Source organism: Hippocampus bargibanti, linkage group LG15 (assembly GCF_051943395.1).
Source record: "Hippocampus bargibanti isolate YZ-2025 linkage group LG15, ASM5194339v1, whole genome shotgun sequence".
Lineage (NCBI taxonomy): Eukaryota > Metazoa > Chordata > Actinopteri > Syngnathiformes > Syngnathidae > Hippocampus > Hippocampus bargibanti.
The window spans coordinates 3675725-3696633 of NC_142748.1; the positions used below are offsets into that span (position 1 = coordinate 3675725).

A 20909-nucleotide genomic window follows, 5' to 3' on the forward strand; every position below is an offset into this window, starting at 1 on the left:
GAAATGTTGTCACATTTGCATCCTTCATTATCTATACATAGTCCGTACGTTTTTTTTTCCAATATCCCAATTGACTATACAGGCAAGCAAAACTTTATTCCAAATAATTTGCATACAACAGACGCAAAGAACAAAGAAGCATGCTATATTTAGAAAAGGCTGTTTGAGATTTCTGTGCAGCGTATCGTTGGAGGGGAGCAGGGTAAAAACTGCCATCCCACCATTGCCTTGCCTGTAGCGTTGCCTCAAGACTGCTCAGCAGTTTTGTATCCCCAAGAGACCCCTGCTCTTCTCTTGTGGGACAAACCCAGATGAATAAATCTGAATCCTTTCTGAAAACTTTGTCAAAGCTTTAAAGGACAACCGACGTCTCCGGACAAGTTGTGTCCATAATTTGTAAAATGGCTTCAAATGACTTCTACTGGGCATATTTTAATAATATTTCACCGCATATAGCTATATTTTACATTTTAAGAATCGCTCTGAATATTCAGGAAGTCTTATTTTTGAGTTGAGTCCGTACGTGACGTCATGCAAGGACCGCCCCCTGACCAAAAAAAGACACATTGTAACAAAAATACTTAGTTTTATCGGGAAACTGAAATGATTATAATAATAACATTAACATTATTATTATCATTATCATTATTATCACCATTGTTATTATAACAATAAAATAATAATTATTTAATAATAATAATACAGTAAAGTCTCGTTATATCGATATCGGATATATCGATAGTCCCGGTTATATCGATACTATTTCTATGCACGCACGGAGAAAATTACATGCAAACAGGGTCGGATATATCGATAGTCCCGGTTATATCAATATTTTTTCGGACTCCCTTGAATATCGATATAACGAGACTTTACTGTAATAATAATAATAATAATAATAATAATAATAATAGTCATGGTAATAAATAAATAAATAAAAAAAAAAAATAATAATAAAACATTTCATATATAAGCGCTTTTCAAAACTCTGAAGGACATAATACTGTATCTGGCTTAATGCTAAGTAATCCTTACCTGTTTATATAATAATGATAATAATAATGATAATAATAATAATAATAATGATTATGATAATAATACTACTACTTCTTCTTTTACTACTACTACTACTACTACTACAACTAATAATAATAATAATAATAATAATAATAGTAACAAGAATAATAATACAACATTTCATTTCTAAGCGCCTTTCAAAACTCTCAAGGACATAACACTGTATCTGGCTTAATGCTAAGTAATCCTTACCTGTTTATATAATAATAATAATTATAATAATAATGATAATAATAATATTAATAATAATAATAATAATGATTATGATAATTATGATAATGATGATTATGATAATAATAATGATTATGATAATAATAATACTACTACTTCTTCTACTACTACTACAACTAATAATAATAATAATAATAGTAACAAGAATAATAATACAACATTTCATTTATAAGCACCTTTCAAAACTCTCAAGGACATAATACTGTATCTGGCTTAATGTTAAGTAATTCTTACCTTTTTTTATAATACTAATGCCAACGCCAATGCTGCTGCTACTACTACTACTACTATAATAATAATAATAATAAAAATAATATCAATATCTGGCTTAATGTTATTGCCTGTTTTTGAGCTCTATCCATCTGGTGAGCAATGTTTTTTTTTTGTACATGGAGATTATTCGTCACGTATTAAGTGCATCTTATTTATTTTTGCATACAGTCCGTAGTGGATCTGGGCCTGTTGTATTTTTTGCTTTTATGACACTGTAAATAATTTCTCCGTGCTCCGTTTTATTAGCGGCACACGTTGGGCGCTGCCATGAATGAGCAATGAGTTGCGCTATTTTTCTTGTCAAAGGACTTTTTTCCGGAATAGCCGGTGGTTTTTTATGCGACCGCTGGATCGCCTTCTCTTCGCCTTGTGCTTCTAAGAAGACATCGTCGATTTGGGCAGGGCGAAGACGCACCTCACGGAGCTCATCCAGGGTCACCATGGGCGTCGGTCCGAGGAAGGCTATGGAGTCCGAGTGGTGGCGACGGAACTGTTTACCTTTGAAGTGAGGAGTACTTTTCTGTATGGGGTCAGGTGGAGTTGTTAGAGATGGGTTGGATAGAGCGAAATCGGGATCAGGAAGGGTGACGGGCACCGGAATCTGAAGGGATAAACGATGTGTGTGAGCCCGTTTGGAGGAGATGTTGGATTTTGGGCGTAACTTCCAACCCAGCGGGTCGTGTCCCGTTATGACAGACGTCTGAACGAAAGCAGACGATGGAGATGTCGACAGATGAGTAGCGGGGGGGATTGACTCCATAATCGAACTATAGCGTTGTCTGGAACAACAAGATTGAGTACGGTTTCGAAGGAGGGAGACCCCCCGCTGAGGAGGCTGAGGTTCTTGGGTGTTTTTCTTGACAGTAATGATAGGTGAGCCGTTGCTGTGGCAGCAATCAGTGGACCAACGGCGTCGATGAGAGCAGGAGGTCAGGTCGGAGGCGGAGGTTGTGTAGGCTGATTGCCGTCTGGCTTCCTCTTTGTTCGTTGTGACCGGATCGAGTCTGTCCTTGCACCTTCTGAGCTGCGTGACGTGCTTCTCAGAGCTGCATTTGGTCGGAATGGAACTCATATTCATCTTATTTGGAGATTTCCACGTCCAAGTTAGTTGAGATGATCATGCACAACCTTTAGGAAGAAAGAGAGAAAGTGATAAGGGACGTTTGTCAAAGAGGAACTCTCGACACTCCACCCGACCGCTTGAGTCACGTTTCACCACTTCACAACAAACCGGTTGCCACGACAAACTGCATTAATATGAAAGGATGTTTTAGATGCAAAAAAAACCTGCTACTTTCTCAAGCAATGCATATTTTTTAAAACCGGATGGATGGATGGATGGATGGATGGATGGATGGATGGATGGATATGCCTTTAAAATCACATCTGTGTCAGGGCATTCGTTCCCGTCGCGTTGAAGCCAGCTGCACGCCAAGCGAACCGAACCGAATGGAACGAGACAAGGGAGGGCAAATTACAACCGGCAGCTGCTCCTCGCACTGGCCAAACTGTTGCAACCCAAAACAAAAAATAAATAAATACACAAATACATAAATAAATGGATAAATAAATGAACTCATGAATAAAGAAATAAATACATCAAAAGATAGATAAATATACTAATGAATAGACACAATTAAATACATAAATAAATACATACATACATACATACATACAGACATAGATACTTAGATACATAAATACATTAACAAATACATAAATAAATACATTAACAAATACATAAATAAATACATAAACAAGTACATAAATAAATAGGCAGATATATAGATAGATTAATAAATACATCAATAGCTAAATACATACATATATACTTAAATATTTAAATACATAAGTACTTAAATACATAAATAAATACATAAATAAATACATATATACATACATAAACAAGTACATAAATAAATATGCAGATATATAGATAGATGAATAAATACATCAATAGCGAAATAGATACATAGATACTTAAATATTTAAATACACACATACTTAAATACTTAAATACATAAATAAATACATAAATAAATACATAAATACATAAATAAATAGGGAGATATATAGATAGATGAATACATCAATAGCTAAATAGATACATAGATACTTAAATATTTAAATACATACATACTTAAATACTTAAATACATAAATACATAAACAAATACATAAATACATAAATAAATAGGCAGATATATAGATAGATGAATAAATACATCAATAGCTAAATAGATACATAAATACATAAACTGATACATAAACAGATCAATAAATAAATACATAGATACGTAAATGGAGACATAAATTGATACATAGATATATACATAAATAGGTACATACATAGATAAATACATAGATTAAAACATAGATAAATAAAGAAGAAAACACTTCAAATGGCGGACAACGTCCATGTAGTATCACTGTCATTTATTTGGAGTAAGATGATATCCAGATATATTTGCTTTTATTTGATTGACTGTATCAACTAAAAATCTCTCAAAATCTTCTTTGTCACGCGACATATTTATTTAAATCCAAGTATCATGTACAAACCTCCTTACCTGCAGTCCTGCCGACGCGACGTGACCTCACATTGTCTGGACGGATCAAAATTTCTCCTCACCCACTTTGGTGTTTGTGAAATCTCCCCACTCAACGACCCCGGTCCAACCCTAACCGCAAGTTCCTCAAATTGTTTCTTGCGCACCAATTTGGGGGGGCCGACAAAAAGGAAGTTGAACATTTAGAATGTGAGAGGCATTCGTCTGAAATTATGCAATTGATTTCGATGGCACTTTGTTTTTATTTGACATTGCAACTCAATTCTATTTGATCGCAATTTGATGAAGAGATTTACTCCAAAGATTTAATTCAGAGTTTTTTTTAAAGACAGGTTCATTAATTTTTTTGCAGAGTAATGCTAGGTCACGTTAGCAAATGCTAAATAGCAAACAAATAACCGATGAAGATATATTTATCCTTACAGCTCCCTCTCTAGAAGGAAGTCTCATATCCACTGATTAGATTAACGTGTCTGTCTGGCATCTTCATGACCTGATAGCGAAAATCAATGAAAATATGTCCGGTCTACTTGCTTTTGGTGCCCATCACCGTAAAACCAAATTTTAATCCAAGATTAATGGAATGTCAAAATGTTTTTCTGGCCATTCCCAATGAAATTTCTCTTTCCATATAAAGTGAGACCTCAACTTACAAACTTAATTGGTTCCCAGACAGTGTGTAAGGCGAAAAGTGTGTATCTACAAAAAAAGTCCCATTAAAATGGGAATAATCCGTTCCCGGGTTTGCATAAAATATACTTTTCAACTAAATAAGCCTTAAAACTACACACAACATACCTTATTCTATGTATAATAAATGTGCTATTGTATTGTAATGAAAGAAATACACTGCATTGTATCATAAAGTCACTTTATTTACATTTGTGACGGTCATTTATGGCTTGATGGAATGGCGTTGGAGGTCAAAGGGAATTGCTGTTTGGAAAGAGAGGCACATTACATGAGGACTGTAATTAAAGAAATAAACTGTGCTGTAAAATAAAGTTTTATTGACCTTTTTGATGGTCGTTGATGGCTTATGGAAGGAGAGTCACCTTCCATAAGGACTGTTGGTAACTTAACCTCTGGTGCTGTTCGGTCGTGTGCTTCCGCCGAAGATCACTCCGCCAGCCGTGGTGGGTGTGTATTATGAAAATAGTGCTTATTATAAGGTTTAATTTTCAGAAATTTGACGTTTGTAAGATAAGGTGTTTGTAAGTTGAGGTCTCACTGTACCATAATATCCTAATTCCTCAAGCTTTGCACAAAACGACTGTCGGCTGCTCCTCTGTGCATTTTGCTATGCAACGCACAAGTAGCTCAACAACGTTAGCAGTCATATCAGCAGCTCACAGGGTAACCTGAAGTGTTATTAACGTGCACTTGACAGCAAGAGTGAATCCACATGCTTGGGAATGGATTAAAAATCAGGATGGTGTTGTGTGAAAATTTGTTGGAGTGTCTGATAGGTTAATGCTAACGCACAATGCCAAATGCCATCGAAAGGCTAACGCACTGTAGATATGTTGTAAGATTTCCTTTTGTAAACAAGCTAATACAGCAACCTGACTTGACGTGTTTTTCTTTGAAATGCAGCACTAAGGATCACGCGAGTTAGAATATGACACTGCGTCGCAAACGCTGTCTATTATTAGATCTCCCAAAGCGCTTTGATTCTCGTCGACCAACTAAAAATACATTCTGGACACCCTTTTGCATCTCTTTTCACTCGTCGCTGAAAATAAAACGTCTTTTGACCTTGATATCAATCAGAGACCATCACACGTGGGCTACGACACACCAAAACACCCACGCGACGGCACACGTGTCGTCGCCGACTTCTGTTCCCCCACCCACGGCATGAACTCTCATTGACCGTGATGGCTTTGAAGCTAGATCACAATTTTAGAAGCCGTGTTACTTCTACTACTTTTCTTGTAATCCACCCACTAGCCAGCTTTTTCAAGACCATCCCAGTCAATAATTGGCGGGTTGTCGACAGTCAAGGCCGCTAGGTGCACTCACTGACACGAGCTCGATATAATGAAGGGATGTAAACCCATGCGAGAAGAGAACGAGGCTTTGGGTAAACCTGCGGATGAAAGTGGGGATTACGTGAATGGGATTCACTTGATGATGATATTACGAATGAGAGCTAGCAAGCAGAATCAGGCTAAGGAAATCAAAGTGTTTCATTTGCTTTTCACCTAAGCCCTAAATGAAGCTTCATGAAACAGTCTGAGTCATACATACAGAGTCAGGCCCAAAATCATGAACATGTAAACCACAGGTGTCAAATTGAAGGCCCGGGGGCCAAATCTGGCCCGCCACATCATTTTTTTTCGGTCCGTGAAAGCAAATAAAACGTGTGAAATTCCATGATGCTTGCTAAAATGCTACCCAAAATTTCATATTTTTGGATGTAAACCACAATAAAACTCATTATTCTTGACTTCAGATTTGAAAACTAGTTAGTCATTAATTTGCAGTGCGCTCTATATGTAATATGTGGTGGTGATTAAACATTCAAATTCTTCCCCAAATTCATAACGGCCCTCGAGAGGAAACCATAACAACAATGTGGCCCGCGGCAAAAAAATGACTGACACCCCTGATTTAAACCCACTCTTTCACCTTTTATAATAATAAATAATAATAATAATAATACATTACATTTTAAGCGCCTTTCAAAGCTCTCAAGGACACTTTACAGTCACAGACAAGCATCGGTACTAAATAAATAAAATCTAATCACAAATACAATGCAATAAATAAAATACAATTATAAGTAGAAACAAGAGCGTGAGCTACACAGAAAATGCAATTTTCGCCGTCCCTAAAAAGGTTAGTCGTCATTATGCATTCACTGAGACCATCCATTGACATTTTTTGAAAAAAAGCATCATTTAAAATAACACATTTTAAAAACACACACTCGAAATTGTGCCCTTTTTTAGCACTTTGGATTAAATGTGTAAATTCCGATACATGATACCACAAATGAATTTGTTGTTGTCTTCTTTGAACAGTGGATTGTGTTATAGCAATGTTTCTGTCATCAACTACTGTCCAAATCCTTGGCCGACCTGTCCGACGTCTGTTGCTCAGCACGCCAGATGGCTTCTTCTTTTTCAGGACATTCCAAATTGTTATTTCCCATTCTCTTTGCTTCAAAATAAATCACTTTTATCCCATAGATGGCCCTCTAAGATGATGATCTTCACTGAAAGTGGTGTTTCTAAAAATCTTTTCGCCACTTTGCACAATTGCGTTTATAAAACCATTAACACCGTCCCGCATTCATTTTACCGGCAACATTTACTCCAAGGTTTTTTTTTCATTGTTATTGTACACCATCGGGGGGGTTTCTAATTGGATTTAGATGTGATTCTCAGAGACGGTAATTACCAGAACCGATTAGCCCTACAATGATGTGGGCTAATTGGAAAAAGAAATAAAAGTAGGACAAGCGACTTTGCTGTAAATAACTATGCATTAGTAATTCACTTTGACAAATGACACACACAGTCATAATTGATAAAAAGCTTGTCACACAAGTGCGATTGAAGTGACTGAGAATTGTTCTATATTGTGGGTTGGGGTTTAGGGGGGGGGTCTAGTCATATTCTTTGTCTCGCAGGTGAAGTACATGAAGTAGCAGAGAATAAAAGCTTTTCAAAACAATGAAACAATTCCATTGAGTGTCTGATAACAAGGTAGAGTGCGATGACGGTGTCGAAAGTGACGCTGGAGTTAGCGTTTAGCGTTTTGAAGTGTGCGTTGCTGCTTTGTGTGTATCTGCGGCTTGATAGATGCATGGTTTGAGGAGCATATATGGAAACTGTGCATATATGGAACTGTAAATCGCGGCTTGGAATTGAAGCGGATTTACGTGGGGCAAGAGATGCGAGACAATCTCTTTGCATCAATGGATGCTACAGCTTCGTGTTTGCTTTCAAAACTTAGCTTGTAGCAAACGTGCACATTCCACTGGTGAGAAGGAGGCTTTGATCCTCTCCTCTTTCATCTAGAACTGCAGCATTTTTTTTCAGATTGAATGACTGTATTTATCTTTTGTGTTGTCACATTAGTTTTTTTTGTTTTGTTTTGACTTCAATATGGTGCCGCGAGAGTGGCTGCCTTGACAGCAGCTCCTGTATTTTGTTTTTGCTGCTGTAAAATGTACATTTTTGATAGAACATGCACTCAATCTACTCTAATCTAATTTCAAAACAATTGTCCTTTTTGACTTGCATTTATCCATCAATCATCCTCCTCCCACTTCAGCCCCCCCCACCCCCCATTTTTAATTTCACATTCACTCTGACCTTATCTTTGCGCAGGCATGGTTGACGGAGATCTACGAATACACCCAGAAGGATGTCGTCGTCATGCTGCTAGACAACAAGGTGAGATCTCGTCATGGACGCCATTGATAGATGGTAATCAGAAAGAAAAGGCCTACAAGTCACGAACGAGAACGTGGCGAGGTTGCACCGCTGATTGATAAAAAGTACAGTGAGACCTCAACTTACGAACTTAATTGGTTCCCAGACAGAGTGTGTAAGGCGAAAAGTGTGTATCTCAAAAATAAATTTCCCATAGGAAACCATTAAAATGGGAATAATCCGTTCCCGGGTTTCCATAAAATATACTTTTCAACTAAATAAGCCTTAAAACTACACACAAAATACCTTATTCTATGTATAATAAATGTGCTATTGTATTGTAATGAAAGAAATACACTGCATTGTATCATAAAGTCACTTTATTTGTGGTGGTCATTTATGGCTTGATGGAATGGCGTTTGAGGTCGAAGGTCAAGGGGAATTGCTGTTTGGAAAGAGAGGTGCATTAAATGACGAATGTAATTAAAGAAATAAACTGTGCTGTAAAAGAAAGTTTTATTTACCTTTTTGATGGTCGTTGATGGCTTATGGAAGGAGAATCACCTTCCATAAGGACTGTTGGTAACTTAACCTCTGGTGCTGTTTGGTTGTGTGCTTCCGCCGAAGATCACTCCGCCAGTCGTGGTGGGTGTGTATTATGAAAATAGTGCTGATTATAAGGTTTAATTTTCATAAATTTGACGTTTGTAAGACAAAAAGTTTGTAAGTTGAGGTGTTCGTAAGTTGAGGTCTCGCTGTAATTGATTTGCACTTCAGATCATGTGGTAGTTTGTTCACAGCGTTGGGCGTTTGCCTTAAAATGACAAATGTTCAGATAGAAACTTCTCTATTAGTCAATATATGTGACATTAACGATGGTGTAATATTGCCACAATCTTATATTGTATATACAGATGTTTCCATGCAAGTATAAACATGCTAAGATGTTTCCCAGGCCGACTCCAACCATGACAGGGTGGTGAAACGAGAGGAGGGAGAAAAACTGGCCAAGGTAAATGCCCTTCGAAAACCCACCGGTTACACGTTTAACGATTGCACGTTGTCTGAATTAGCATATGTATTGACGTATTCATGGCCACCCCTTTGTGTTGTTATTGTTTAACGTGGATGATCGGCAAAGCGGGAAGGCTTTGCTGACTTAATTTTCCAGGCTATTACATTCAGATACGCTTCAAGCGGTGTACACGAGCATAAGTCGGAGGGCGGGTGGGTATGGGGGAGTGTTTACCGAAGCGCATCAGCTGTCAATGTAGGGACACAAAGGAAGACGAGTGTCATGGTGGAATACACACAGTGAATCTAAATGTGAGACACAAAAGATGGCCGTGAACTTAGGGGGCATTCGGGAGATGGAAGTAATCCGAATGATGGTCTGTGCTTTTGTCCGGTAAGACGCTTATCGCAAGAGTTGTTTCAGTATTCTCTAGTGCGTATGTGGAACTGTCGCGGCTTGGAATTGAAGCGGATTTACAGTACATAGGACAGGAGATGTGAGACAGTCTGTTTTTGTCAGCTTGACGTTCGCTTTCAACATTTAGCTTGTAGCAGATGTACGCATTTCACCATGATGTCGTTTAGCCACTGGTGAAAAGGACGCTTTGATCCTCTTTCATCTAGAACTGCTTCATATAAAAAACAGGGTGCAGGAAGATTGAATGACTTGAATGAATCACATTATTTTGTTTTGTTCTTGTTGTTTTGACTTCAAGATGGCGCCACGAGAGGGGCTGCCTTTACAGCAGCTTCTGTATTTTGTTTTTCTACTTCTTCCTTTCCTTTCGTCTTCCTCTCATAACTTTGCTGCTGGTACATATAAATTTCTTCACTACGAGACTAATAAAGGCTAATCCAATCTAATCCAATCCATAGTAGAAAGAAATATTGAAGATGCGCCGCCGCGAGCTAACTAATTATGCTACTTTATTCATGTCATCGTTGTTGTCTGCTATTTTTTTGGGAACAGAATAAGGGCCATATTTTTGTTGTTGCAGATGACCTTCTGTTTATGATGTCATCATGGGAGAAAAACAGTCCCTCTTTCTTCGTGTTTCGATAATAGGTTGTGTTGACCGCCATTCGATTGAGCAAGCGGTTGTAGGTATGGAGGAGTCAAGGAAAAAATGTTTATCGATGGAAAACCGTTGCTGACCTTTTTACAGAAACGTTATATCCAACCGCACATCTCTCTTTTGTGAAGGCTTGCGCTCTCGCGCCAAAAGTTATTAGCCTTTGTGACTCGCTGGTGGTCAATGAGCGTGTTGGTGCCCTTTCAACTTATAATCGTAACAAAAAAAAAATCATTTTAAAGCTGCAAAGTAGTGTACCCATTGAAATGTTAGCCCTCTCTGGCATTTGTAAAAAAACAAGCTCACGCACTGAAATAAAGGAACTCGCAAAAGTGAGAACACCCTTGATGTTTATGTAAAACGGTCTTTTTGAAGTTTTCATGAGACGACATGAAAGCACACAGCCGTGAATCTTGAAACACTGGCAACAAAAGTGAGTCTGTGAAAATTCTCTCACCACCCTCCGTTATGTCACTTGTTCGTGTTGAAAGGTCTCTTCGGCATTGAGAGCTGGAGTGTTGCATTTGATGTCATCACTCTCATTCTCGTCGCTCTGAGTTCAATTGTTACCCTCATGGCGCATAACTAAAAGATATGGGTTGGGGATGGGGTACATAAGTGTCATTTAGAGCCTAGCCGCAAAGACTGCATCACGGTTAAGAGGATGGGTTCCATAGAAATGGTTCAGTTTTGGCCGATGCAAATAAATATATACATCAACAAACAAATAAATAAATAGCTAAACAAATAAATAGCTAGATGAATAGATAAATAGCAAAATAAATAGCAAAATAACTAAATAGATAAATAGATACACACTAATAAATAGGTAACTGAACTAATACATTGCCAAATAAATAAATAAATAAATACATACATACATACATAAATAAATAAATAGATAAACAAATAGATAAACACATAAATAAATACAGAAATAAATAAATAAATAAATACATAAATACAGAAATAAATAAATACAGAAAAAAAATAATACAGAAATGAATACAGAAATAAATGAATACAGAAATAAATAAATACAGAAATAAATAAATACATAAATAAATAAATACATAAATAAATAAATACATAAATGAATACAGAAATAAATGAATACAGAAATAAATGAATACAGAAATAAATAAATACAGAAATAAATGAACAAATAAACAGATAAACAAATACATTACCAAATAAATACATAAATATATTACAGCATAAATAAATAATAAATAAATACGGAAACACATAGATAAATAAATACAGAAATAAATACAGAAATAAATAAATAAATACAGAAAAAAATGAATACAGAAATAAATGAATACATAAATAAATACAGAAATAAATGAACAAATAAACAGATGAACAAATACATTACCAAGTAAATAAATACATACATATAGTACAGCATAAATAAATAATAAATAAATACGGAAACACACACATAAAATAAAGAAATACGGCAATACATAAATAAATAGATACATAAACAAATACATTACCAAATAAAAAGTTGATATAGAAATACAAAAGTAAATAACCAAATAAATAAATACATAAATAAATTACTGAATGAATAAATAAAAACTAAATACATTTGGAAATACACAAATAAATGAATGAATAAATAAATAAATAAATAAATAAATATAGCAATAAATAAATATAGCAATAAGTATAGCAATAAATATAGCAATAAATAAATAAATAAATAAATAGACACGTGAACAAATAAATTACCAAATAAATAAATAAATCTGGAAATACACAAATAAATAAATATATAAATACATTAGCAAATAAATAAATGCCTTTGAGGGATATCCTCACTTGTGAACCTATTGTATAGTATATATCTGGCATCTATGTCCCTGTTTTCTTCGTACTTTTTTTGTTATTATTATTATGATTTTTATTGAATGATTGACTTTTTTATTTTAATGCAGGAGTTTGGGGTGCCCTTCATGGAGACCAGCGCCAGATCTGGACTGAATGTTGAGCTGGCCTTCACCGCTGTGGCCAAGTGAGTTACAACTTCCAAAATTCATCCCATAACCACCCAAACTGACCTTCCGGTTATGTCACGGTTTTCATTTCTCAAGTTATGCTCACTTTTTTCCAATTGTTTCACTTCAGTATCGAAGCAGTGTTTTTTGTGATCTCTGTATCCATTGACGGCTTGTTTTCCATTCCCTCTTCGCAGCAATGCGTACTATCTGCCTCGGTGCAGCGAGCAATATTGAAATGAGCTTAGTGCGTGCTCTATTATCATTCAATTCGAATTGTGCGCCTGTATGCACACACTGCAGCTCCATCACATTCTTTCATTGGTAGTGGTGGAGCGTGTCGTTAATTAGAAGCAACCGGAATGGCGTTTCAATCTAAACGGATGTTGGCCTTCATCTTACCAAATGTCACCATGTGCCCCAAACCTCATCTTAACCGCTAAGAATGCAGGAGAGAATAAATGCAAAGCCAAGTGAAAAGGTCAGAGCAATAAACGCATCAGCTCAACTGACTATCGATCTATCTTATGTGCCAAAGATTGCATAATCAAACAATATCTTTGGGCAATTTATCATTTCCTGTGAACGATCGTGAATATTTTTTGGTAGGAGGAACTGCTACTTCCATTTGGAAGTGGATCAGTAGTCCCACCTGCACCAATGTCAAACAAGTGAACCGCTACACCAAAGGTGTCAAAATCAAGGCCTGCGGGCCAAATCCGGCCCACCGCATCATTTTTTCGGCCCGCGAAAGCAAATCAAACTTGTTAAATTCCATGATGATTGCTAAAATCTGAGCCAAAATGTCATATTTTTGGATGTCAACCACAATAAAAGTCATTATTCTTGACTTCAGATTTGAAAACGAGTTATTCATTAATTTCCTGTGTGCTCTATATGTAATATTTAAAGGGATTTAAACATTCTAATGGGTTCCCCAAATTCATAACGGCACTCGAGAGGAAACCATGACTACAATGTGGCCCGTGGCAAAAAATGACTTTGACACCCCTGCGCTACACAATCAGTTAACCATATACAGTAAAGTCTTGTTATATCGATATTGGTTATATCGATAGTACTGCTTATTACGATACTATTTCTATGAACGCAAGGAGAAAATTTACATGCCGCAGGATCGGATATATCGATAGTCCGGTTATATCAATATTTTTTCCGACTCCCGAGAATATCGATATAACGAGACTTTACTGTATCTAACAAAAAAATATTGTCTGGGTGTAGATTGTTTTATTTTGTGCAATTACTTGACAAAATAAAATTCTGATAATTCAATGCACCGTTTTCCCCCCAGTGCAGGAAGATAGGAAGTAGATTGACCCATCCACCTTGGATGACCCATCAAGGAAGAACATTCATGATAGTGATGTTATCATTATTAGTGCTTAAAATGGTTAAAATACACTAGTTGGGAAAAATACAGTAAAGTCTCGTTATATCGATATTGGTTATATCGATAGTACTGCTTATTACGATACTATTTCTATGAACGCAAGGAGAAAATTTACATGCCGCAGGATCGGATATATCGATAGTCCGGTTATATCGATATTTTTTCCGACTCCCGAGAATATCGATATAACGAGACTTTACTGTACTTGCATTCCCTTTTAAACTGTCATCCATCCAGTTATTTAATATTGTCAAATTATAAGGAGATGTTTCAAAATAAACAAACAAACTCGGCGCTGCTTTTCAAATAAACTCAGACTGCAGTTTACTGGCCTCCTAATGGCCGGCGACCAGTCTTGCATAAAGTCAGCTGGGATAGGCCCTGGTTCTACTCTAATGAGGTCCGTTCCTATCTGGCAAAAATGATTTTGTGACATAACCGTCTTCTGTGTCTGTCTTTGTTAGGGAGCTGAAGCACAGGACCATGAAGGAGCCCGATGAGCCCAAGTTTCAGTTGCAAGAGTACGTCAACAAAGAAATGAGGACTGCCGGTTGCTGCCGTTCATAGATTGTGTGCGCATGTGTGTGTTTGTGTGTGTGTGTAAAGGTAAGAGACACTTGTACACACTCATAAAATATTCAAGTCCGTGCCCGAGGAGAAATGTTTGTTTATTGTCTGAAATTTAATGTTCCTCTGCAACTGTGAATGTAAAACTGAGCTTACGTACTACACTTTATGCAGGCTTGTATCCACGCACGCCACTTCCACAGTTCAATTGTCTCACCTTCCCTCGCCCCTTCACAGCATCAATGTGTTCTTTGCTGTAGTGTGCACATTTCCAATCTTTTGAGTGAACTGAAGCTTTGTAGTTCGTCAAAGTCCTGGAATAGACATGCAAAGTACTTGAGTTGATTTTTCATTATGCTAATCACATGAGAGGAACTGAGAACTGACATACAGTTCTTTATACAGATGTTTCATTGTACCTCGTGTTAGCTAGTTTTGCAATAACTATTTTCTGTGTATATTGTTAAGCAGCAGTCCTGTAATGACGCCTATCCTGCAAATGTGACGACAAATTAATGGCACCGCATTGTACAGGTAGAAGCCACCATATTGTGTATGTGAGCATCTTTGAAACTCAACAAATGTAAAGTCGACTCATCCGCTTATTGTAAAATTTAAAGACGTACACCTATTGCAACTGAATTTAAATTACATTGACTATATTTATTAAATACTGAACAATGACGACATTTTTTGTTCTTTCTAAGATAGCTTCGGTACAAGTGATCAGGCACCGCCATCTTCTGGCAGTTTGTTGTCATTACATGAACGACTACAGTCGGAACGAAGCTAACCGCGTGAGAGGAACGGGGAACGAAAGAACACTTCTTTGTAAAGATGTTTCATTGTACCTCGTGGAAACTGGTTTTGTAATATCTATTTTCTGTGTATTCGTTAACCAGTAGTCCTGTAATGACGCCTATCCTGCAAATGTGACGACAAATTAATGGCACTGCATTGTACAGGTAGAACCCACCATATTGTGTATGTGATCTTCTTTGAAACTCAACAATTGTACAGTCAACTCATCTCCTTATTGTAAACTTGAAATACGTACACCTATTGCAACTGAATTGAAATTATATTTAGTATTTACATTAAAGACAGAACAATGACGACATTTTTTAGTTCTTTCTATGAAGCTTTGGTACAAGTGATCCGGCACCGCCATCTTCTGGCAGTTTGTTATCATTACATGAACGTCCTGACCGCAATAGGAACGAAGCTAATCTTGTGAGAGGAACTTGGAACTAAAGAACATTTCTTTGTACAGATGTTTCATTGTACCTCGTGTAATCTGGTTTTGTTACAACTATTTTCTGTGTATTTGTTAAGAGCAGTCCTAGAATTACGCATGTCTTGCAAAATTTACGACAAATCAATGGTACCGCATTGTACAGGTAGAATGATGGCTTTGGTACAAGTGATCCAGCACCGCCATCTACTGGCAGTCTATTGTCATTACATGAACGTCCTGACCGCAGGAGGAATGAAGCGAAAACGTTTATATTACTGTATTTATATAACATCTCCTTTTTGGTGTATTTGCATACTTTGTATCGTGTGCAGGAGGCTCGGAATCCCCGGTGTGGTGGTCATTTATTCCCTGTAAACTCACGCTTTTTCCCCCTCACAGCATTTTAGGAAACACATCAATTTAAAACAAGGGCCACAAATCAGTCCATTTGAGAATTCTTGCTGGAAGAAGAAAACAACAACAAAACAACTTTTGACTACAGTAATGACGGAGACACAGTTAATGTAACTATTCATTGTATTATAACTGCTAATTTATTTTCTTTCCCCCCTGATGAAATAGCATTGCTGTCGCTGGATGCACGTCTGAAAGCCATGCAGACACTGGCGAGACAGACAATATGGAGAAAAGAAAGAACAAGAGACAGGTTCGTAAAATATTACTGTAAATAAGCAAGCAGGGTGTCTCATAATACCTGTCAATTTTTTTTGAAATGTGTTTTTTTTTTGTTTGACTTGTCTGCAAGTGAGCGTTTGGGCAGCACCACATCTGTGCCATTTGGATCCGTCGCTTGAATGTTTTTAGATAAAATTAGTTCAATGGTGTGTGTTTAATACAAATGTCATTCATTTGTATATTAGATAGTTTGAATCACTGTTGTGTGTCTCAAAATGCTCTGCAGCTAAATTTGAGTTATTTGTAAATAATTGTCCGGTATTGCAGTTACAGTGAGACCTCAACTTATGAACTTAATTGGTTCCCAGACAGAGTGTGTAAGGCGAGTGTGTATCTCAAAAAACAAATTCCCATAGGAAACCATTAAAATGGGAATAATCCGTTCCTGAGTTTCCATAAAATATACTTTTCAACTAAAACTACACACAACATACCTTATTCTATGTATAATAAATGTGCTACTGTATTGTAATGAAAGAAATACACTGCATTGTATCATAAAGTCACTTTATTTACATCATTTTTGGCTTGATGGAATGGCATTGAACGTCGAAGGTCAAAGGGAATTGCTGTTTGGAAGGAGAGTCGCATTACATGAGGACTGTAATTAAAGAAATAAACTGTGCTGTAAAATAAAGTTTTATTTACCTTTTTGATGGTCGTTGATGGCTTATGGAAGGACAGTCACCTTCCATAAGGACTGTTGGTAACTTAACCTCTGGTGCTGTTCCGTCGTGTGCTTCCGCCAAAGATCACTCCGCCAGCCGTGGTGGGTGTGTATTATGAAAATAGTGCTTATTATAAGGTTTAATTTTCAGAAATTTGACGTTTGGAAGACAAAAAGTTTGTAAGTTGAGGTGTTTGTAAGTTGAGGTCTCACTGTACTTAGATGAGAAATTCCAGAAATATTTTAGAAGGCTGGAGATGAACCGCTTTACATTGTATATTATATTTGTGTTTTAAGAATGAATTGAGAGTTAACATACCAAGTAGTTCTTTTAATACAGTAGATGGAAAATGATCAAGTACAAAGAAAGGGCCATGTCTGAGGTAGCCAGGAAATCATTCGGCAGTGGCGCACTGCAATAGTTTTGGACAAAACTGCAAGACTGGATATCAGTGTCTAATTGGCATATCCACCTTCAGTCCGAATCTTGAAGAGGTGGTGTCGTTACTCTAATATACTCTGGTAGCCTCTTAATGAAGACACTGATAATCTTAAGGGTCGATTTTGTCGGTGGTGGAAATTTTTTAAGTAGTGGAATAAGGATTGGGTCTGGCAAACATATTGAGACTCGTTTTCCAAATGACTGTGAAAGTCACTTAGAATTAATTATAACAAATTATAATTATTAAAAAAAGAAGTGAGAATAAGGACCATGCTGGAAGCACACATGACTTAACTTCATTACTTTGTAATTCTTATTTCTGTGCTGCCTCGCGTTTTATTATATCATTCTTACTCCTAAATATGATGTTAATTTCTACTGCTGTTAATTAGATTTTATTCATTGTGAGATTATGTAAGTTTTTTTGTTTTCATTCTCATAACTATTTATTTCTAATTTAGGAGGCATAGCAAAACCAAACAGGATGTCATGCCTTTTGTCTCCACACGGCGGCTCCCTTACGCCGTCCAGACAGCCATTTCCGATTTCTCAGACTAGGGTAACGTGGATTGATTAATTTCTGGGCACATATAAACAAAACAGTATTTTTTTTTCTGTTTCATTTTGAACCACAAGTAGACTTATAACTATATGGCATAAGTACAGTGCTTCTGAAGTGCAATCCACGTTTCATTGAAATGGTTTCATGAAACATGAAGTGCCAAATGACAAATGTCATTGTAAATGTAGTGTTTAGAAAGTTAGCCACTCAAATGTCATATTCATTAACACTTTATATGCCCTTTTTAACCAATGAGACCAAATAATTTGTCATAAATCTGAATGTCCACCCTTTCTGAATGTCCACATTGCCTTTTTATGTATTCTCTTATATTGATATTCACAGGAATATCCCGTATATAGCCTCCGTATCATGGACCGCAGGGAAAGCGATGGAAGAAGCATACGTACCCAAGTGCCAAACAAGGTCGTGTGTGTATGTATGTGTGCATACGGCGTGAATAGGCAAATACTGGGCAATCATAGTGATGAGGTTCCATGGAGTCGAGTGACTTCAGGGGCCCTCATATGACCAGAGGACCATCTGTTACACGGGTTGTTCTTCGTCTCATTAGACCTCGGTAAGGGCACCGTAACCCTAGTGGCCTCACTGCGCTGGTCAAGTTGTGTGTGTGCAATAGTGGGAATGTGTACGCTTATACTTCAGTAGTTGCCCAGCAGTCCACTGTATTGCACTAAATTGACAAGGAACCCCAAACAAAACCATGTGGCCCGTGTATGTGTGCGTGGTGTGCGCAAATGCTGCTAATTTTTTCCTCTCTGGAATGACACGTATGCTGAGACTAAGTACCGAATGCTAAAGTAGTCCAACTTGAGTTCATTTGGCTTGCTCTTTGTTATCTGCCCTTTATATGATTGAAATTGATTTCTATGGAAAAAAAATGCAGTTATAGAAACCATCAATGCTTGACAAAACACAATATAGCAGTGCATGCAAATTTGTCGATCATTATTCACGGAATTTTAATTTTATTTAAATTAGAGAGGCAGCAAGACTTTTCTGGATTATTTTTTAAAGTGATTTGGAATCACCTGTTTTTTTATGGAGCTAATCCTGTTTTTCTTGCATTAAAATAATCATGTAATTAATGAATTACAGTTTGATTTTGCAGTAGTTGGATTTTTTTTTTTTAGTGGTAAATTGTAACGCATATTAAAATTCATATGGTCCAATTTACAAATAAAAATATTTAAAAAATCTCTGAAAACGTAACATTTTAGTGGCAAAAAATGAGTACTATATTTTCCGGTGTGTAAGGCGCACCGAAGTATAGGGCGCATCCGCAAAGAATGGTGCATTTTCAAACATTTTCCATATATAAGGCACACTGGACTATAAGGTGCACCTTCAATAAATGAAAACAAATCTAAATATGATATATATAAATATATAAAAATGTAAAGGTTTTCGCTACAGTAGAGGCTTGGGTTATGCACGACTTCTTCTACAGGGGGAAATTGAGTCAGTGGCTGTTGACACTAGTAGCAAGACCAGTTGTGGCTCAATATATATTTCACATATAAGGTGCACCGGCGTATAAGGTGCAGGGTCATCTTTTGAAGAAAATCAAGGCTTTTAGGTGCGCCTTATACACAGGAAAATATGACAATTTCCTCAATTGGGTTTGGGGACATATGAAGCCAAAATTATACAGTCTACCATTGTAATCAATATTTATCGAATAACATTATTTTAAATGCATACTGATCTATTTTGCGAGTCAAATGGCAACTTGTGATTGTAAACATTTGAAACAATGGTTGGATGAAAAATGATGCCGTTGTCATCAACGCTGACGGCTCGAAACGGGACAACCCTGAGCATTGTAGTCTTTGTAAAATTTTAGACTCAAAACAAATCCCGTCCAGTTTGTGTTTGCGCAAGGGCGAATAAATCGATTAGCATGCCCGCTAATGTACACTTGTTTATCTGTACAGGCTTGACTTACAGTAATATGGATGATGTACTGCGGTTGAAACAGAAAATGACTCTGTTTGCGTTGGTGCACGTGGCTCTGTGTTTTTATGTGTGTGTGCGCGCATCAGTACTGTTATGGAGCCTGATCCCGTCTTCCCGCTTCACAGTCTCATTAAGATAAGCCGCTTCCACTCAGCTGATGAATGTCAACAAGTCGTGAGTCAAACTCCAGACATGACAGACGTGCACACATTACACACGGGCCGATCACGCTCGCTTTGTTTATTTTTCTCTGGAAATAGTCGGGTTGGAGTACACGTGTCCGTTTATATCTTTCCGCACAAAATGCACTCTGCCGATGTATCATGATTATATTATTCGTGCTATTGAATGGTTTTTGATCAGTAAATAGATTGTAATGTATCCATTTGTTTCTTCCAGCCTTTGCCCTTATTGGGATCTAGAGTGTTGACGGAGCCTCTCCAAACTGACTTTGGGCAGAAGATGGGATGTACACTGGGATGGTCGAGAGTTCATTGCAGGTCAGATGACCGGTCGGTTCACTGAAAGAACTAGGGGGTGTCAAATGTATTTTTGTTCATTGGACACATTGGACTGAACCAGTGTGGTTGTGGCCCACTAAGCTGTCAATCACAACTCATTGTTTTGGTGCACATCATTACAAGTACATTCATAGAATAGTATTATTTTTGTCTTATGACAAAATTAATTTTGTGTTACCACATAAATGT

At 36.9% G+C, this 20909-nt stretch overlaps 2 protein-coding genes and 1 pseudogene across 3 annotated transcripts in view; 2 read left to right on the plus strand and 1 right to left on the minus strand.

Moving 5' to 3' along the window:
• The window catches only part of rab26 (RAB26, member RAS oncogene family), a 44149-nt gene extending 28419 nt beyond the window's left edge, over positions 1-15730 (plus strand). For both annotated transcript variants that reach the window (XM_089015431.1, XM_089015432.1), the window contains 4 exons: positions 8494-8559; positions 9494-9550; positions 12575-12651; positions 14513-15730. In XM_089015431.1, the coding sequence (XP_088871557.1) occupies positions 8494-8559; positions 9494-9550; positions 12575-12651; positions 14513-14615 (303 nt within the window). In that variant the 3' untranslated portion in view covers positions 14616-15730. The remainder of the gene's footprint in view (positions 1-8493; positions 8560-9493; positions 9551-12574; positions 12652-14512) is intronic.
• On the minus strand, positions 1604-2705 carry LOC148887122 (uncharacterized; annotated as a pseudogene).
• Positions 15731-20443: 4713 nt separating the features above from the next.
• The window catches only part of pemt (phosphatidylethanolamine N-methyltransferase), a 41606-nt gene continuing 41140 nt past the window's right edge, over positions 20444-20909 (plus strand). The window contains exon 1 of the mRNA XM_089014693.1: positions 20444-20699. The gene's annotated coding sequence lies outside the window, so the exon portion shown is untranslated. The remainder of the gene's footprint in view (positions 20700-20909) is intronic.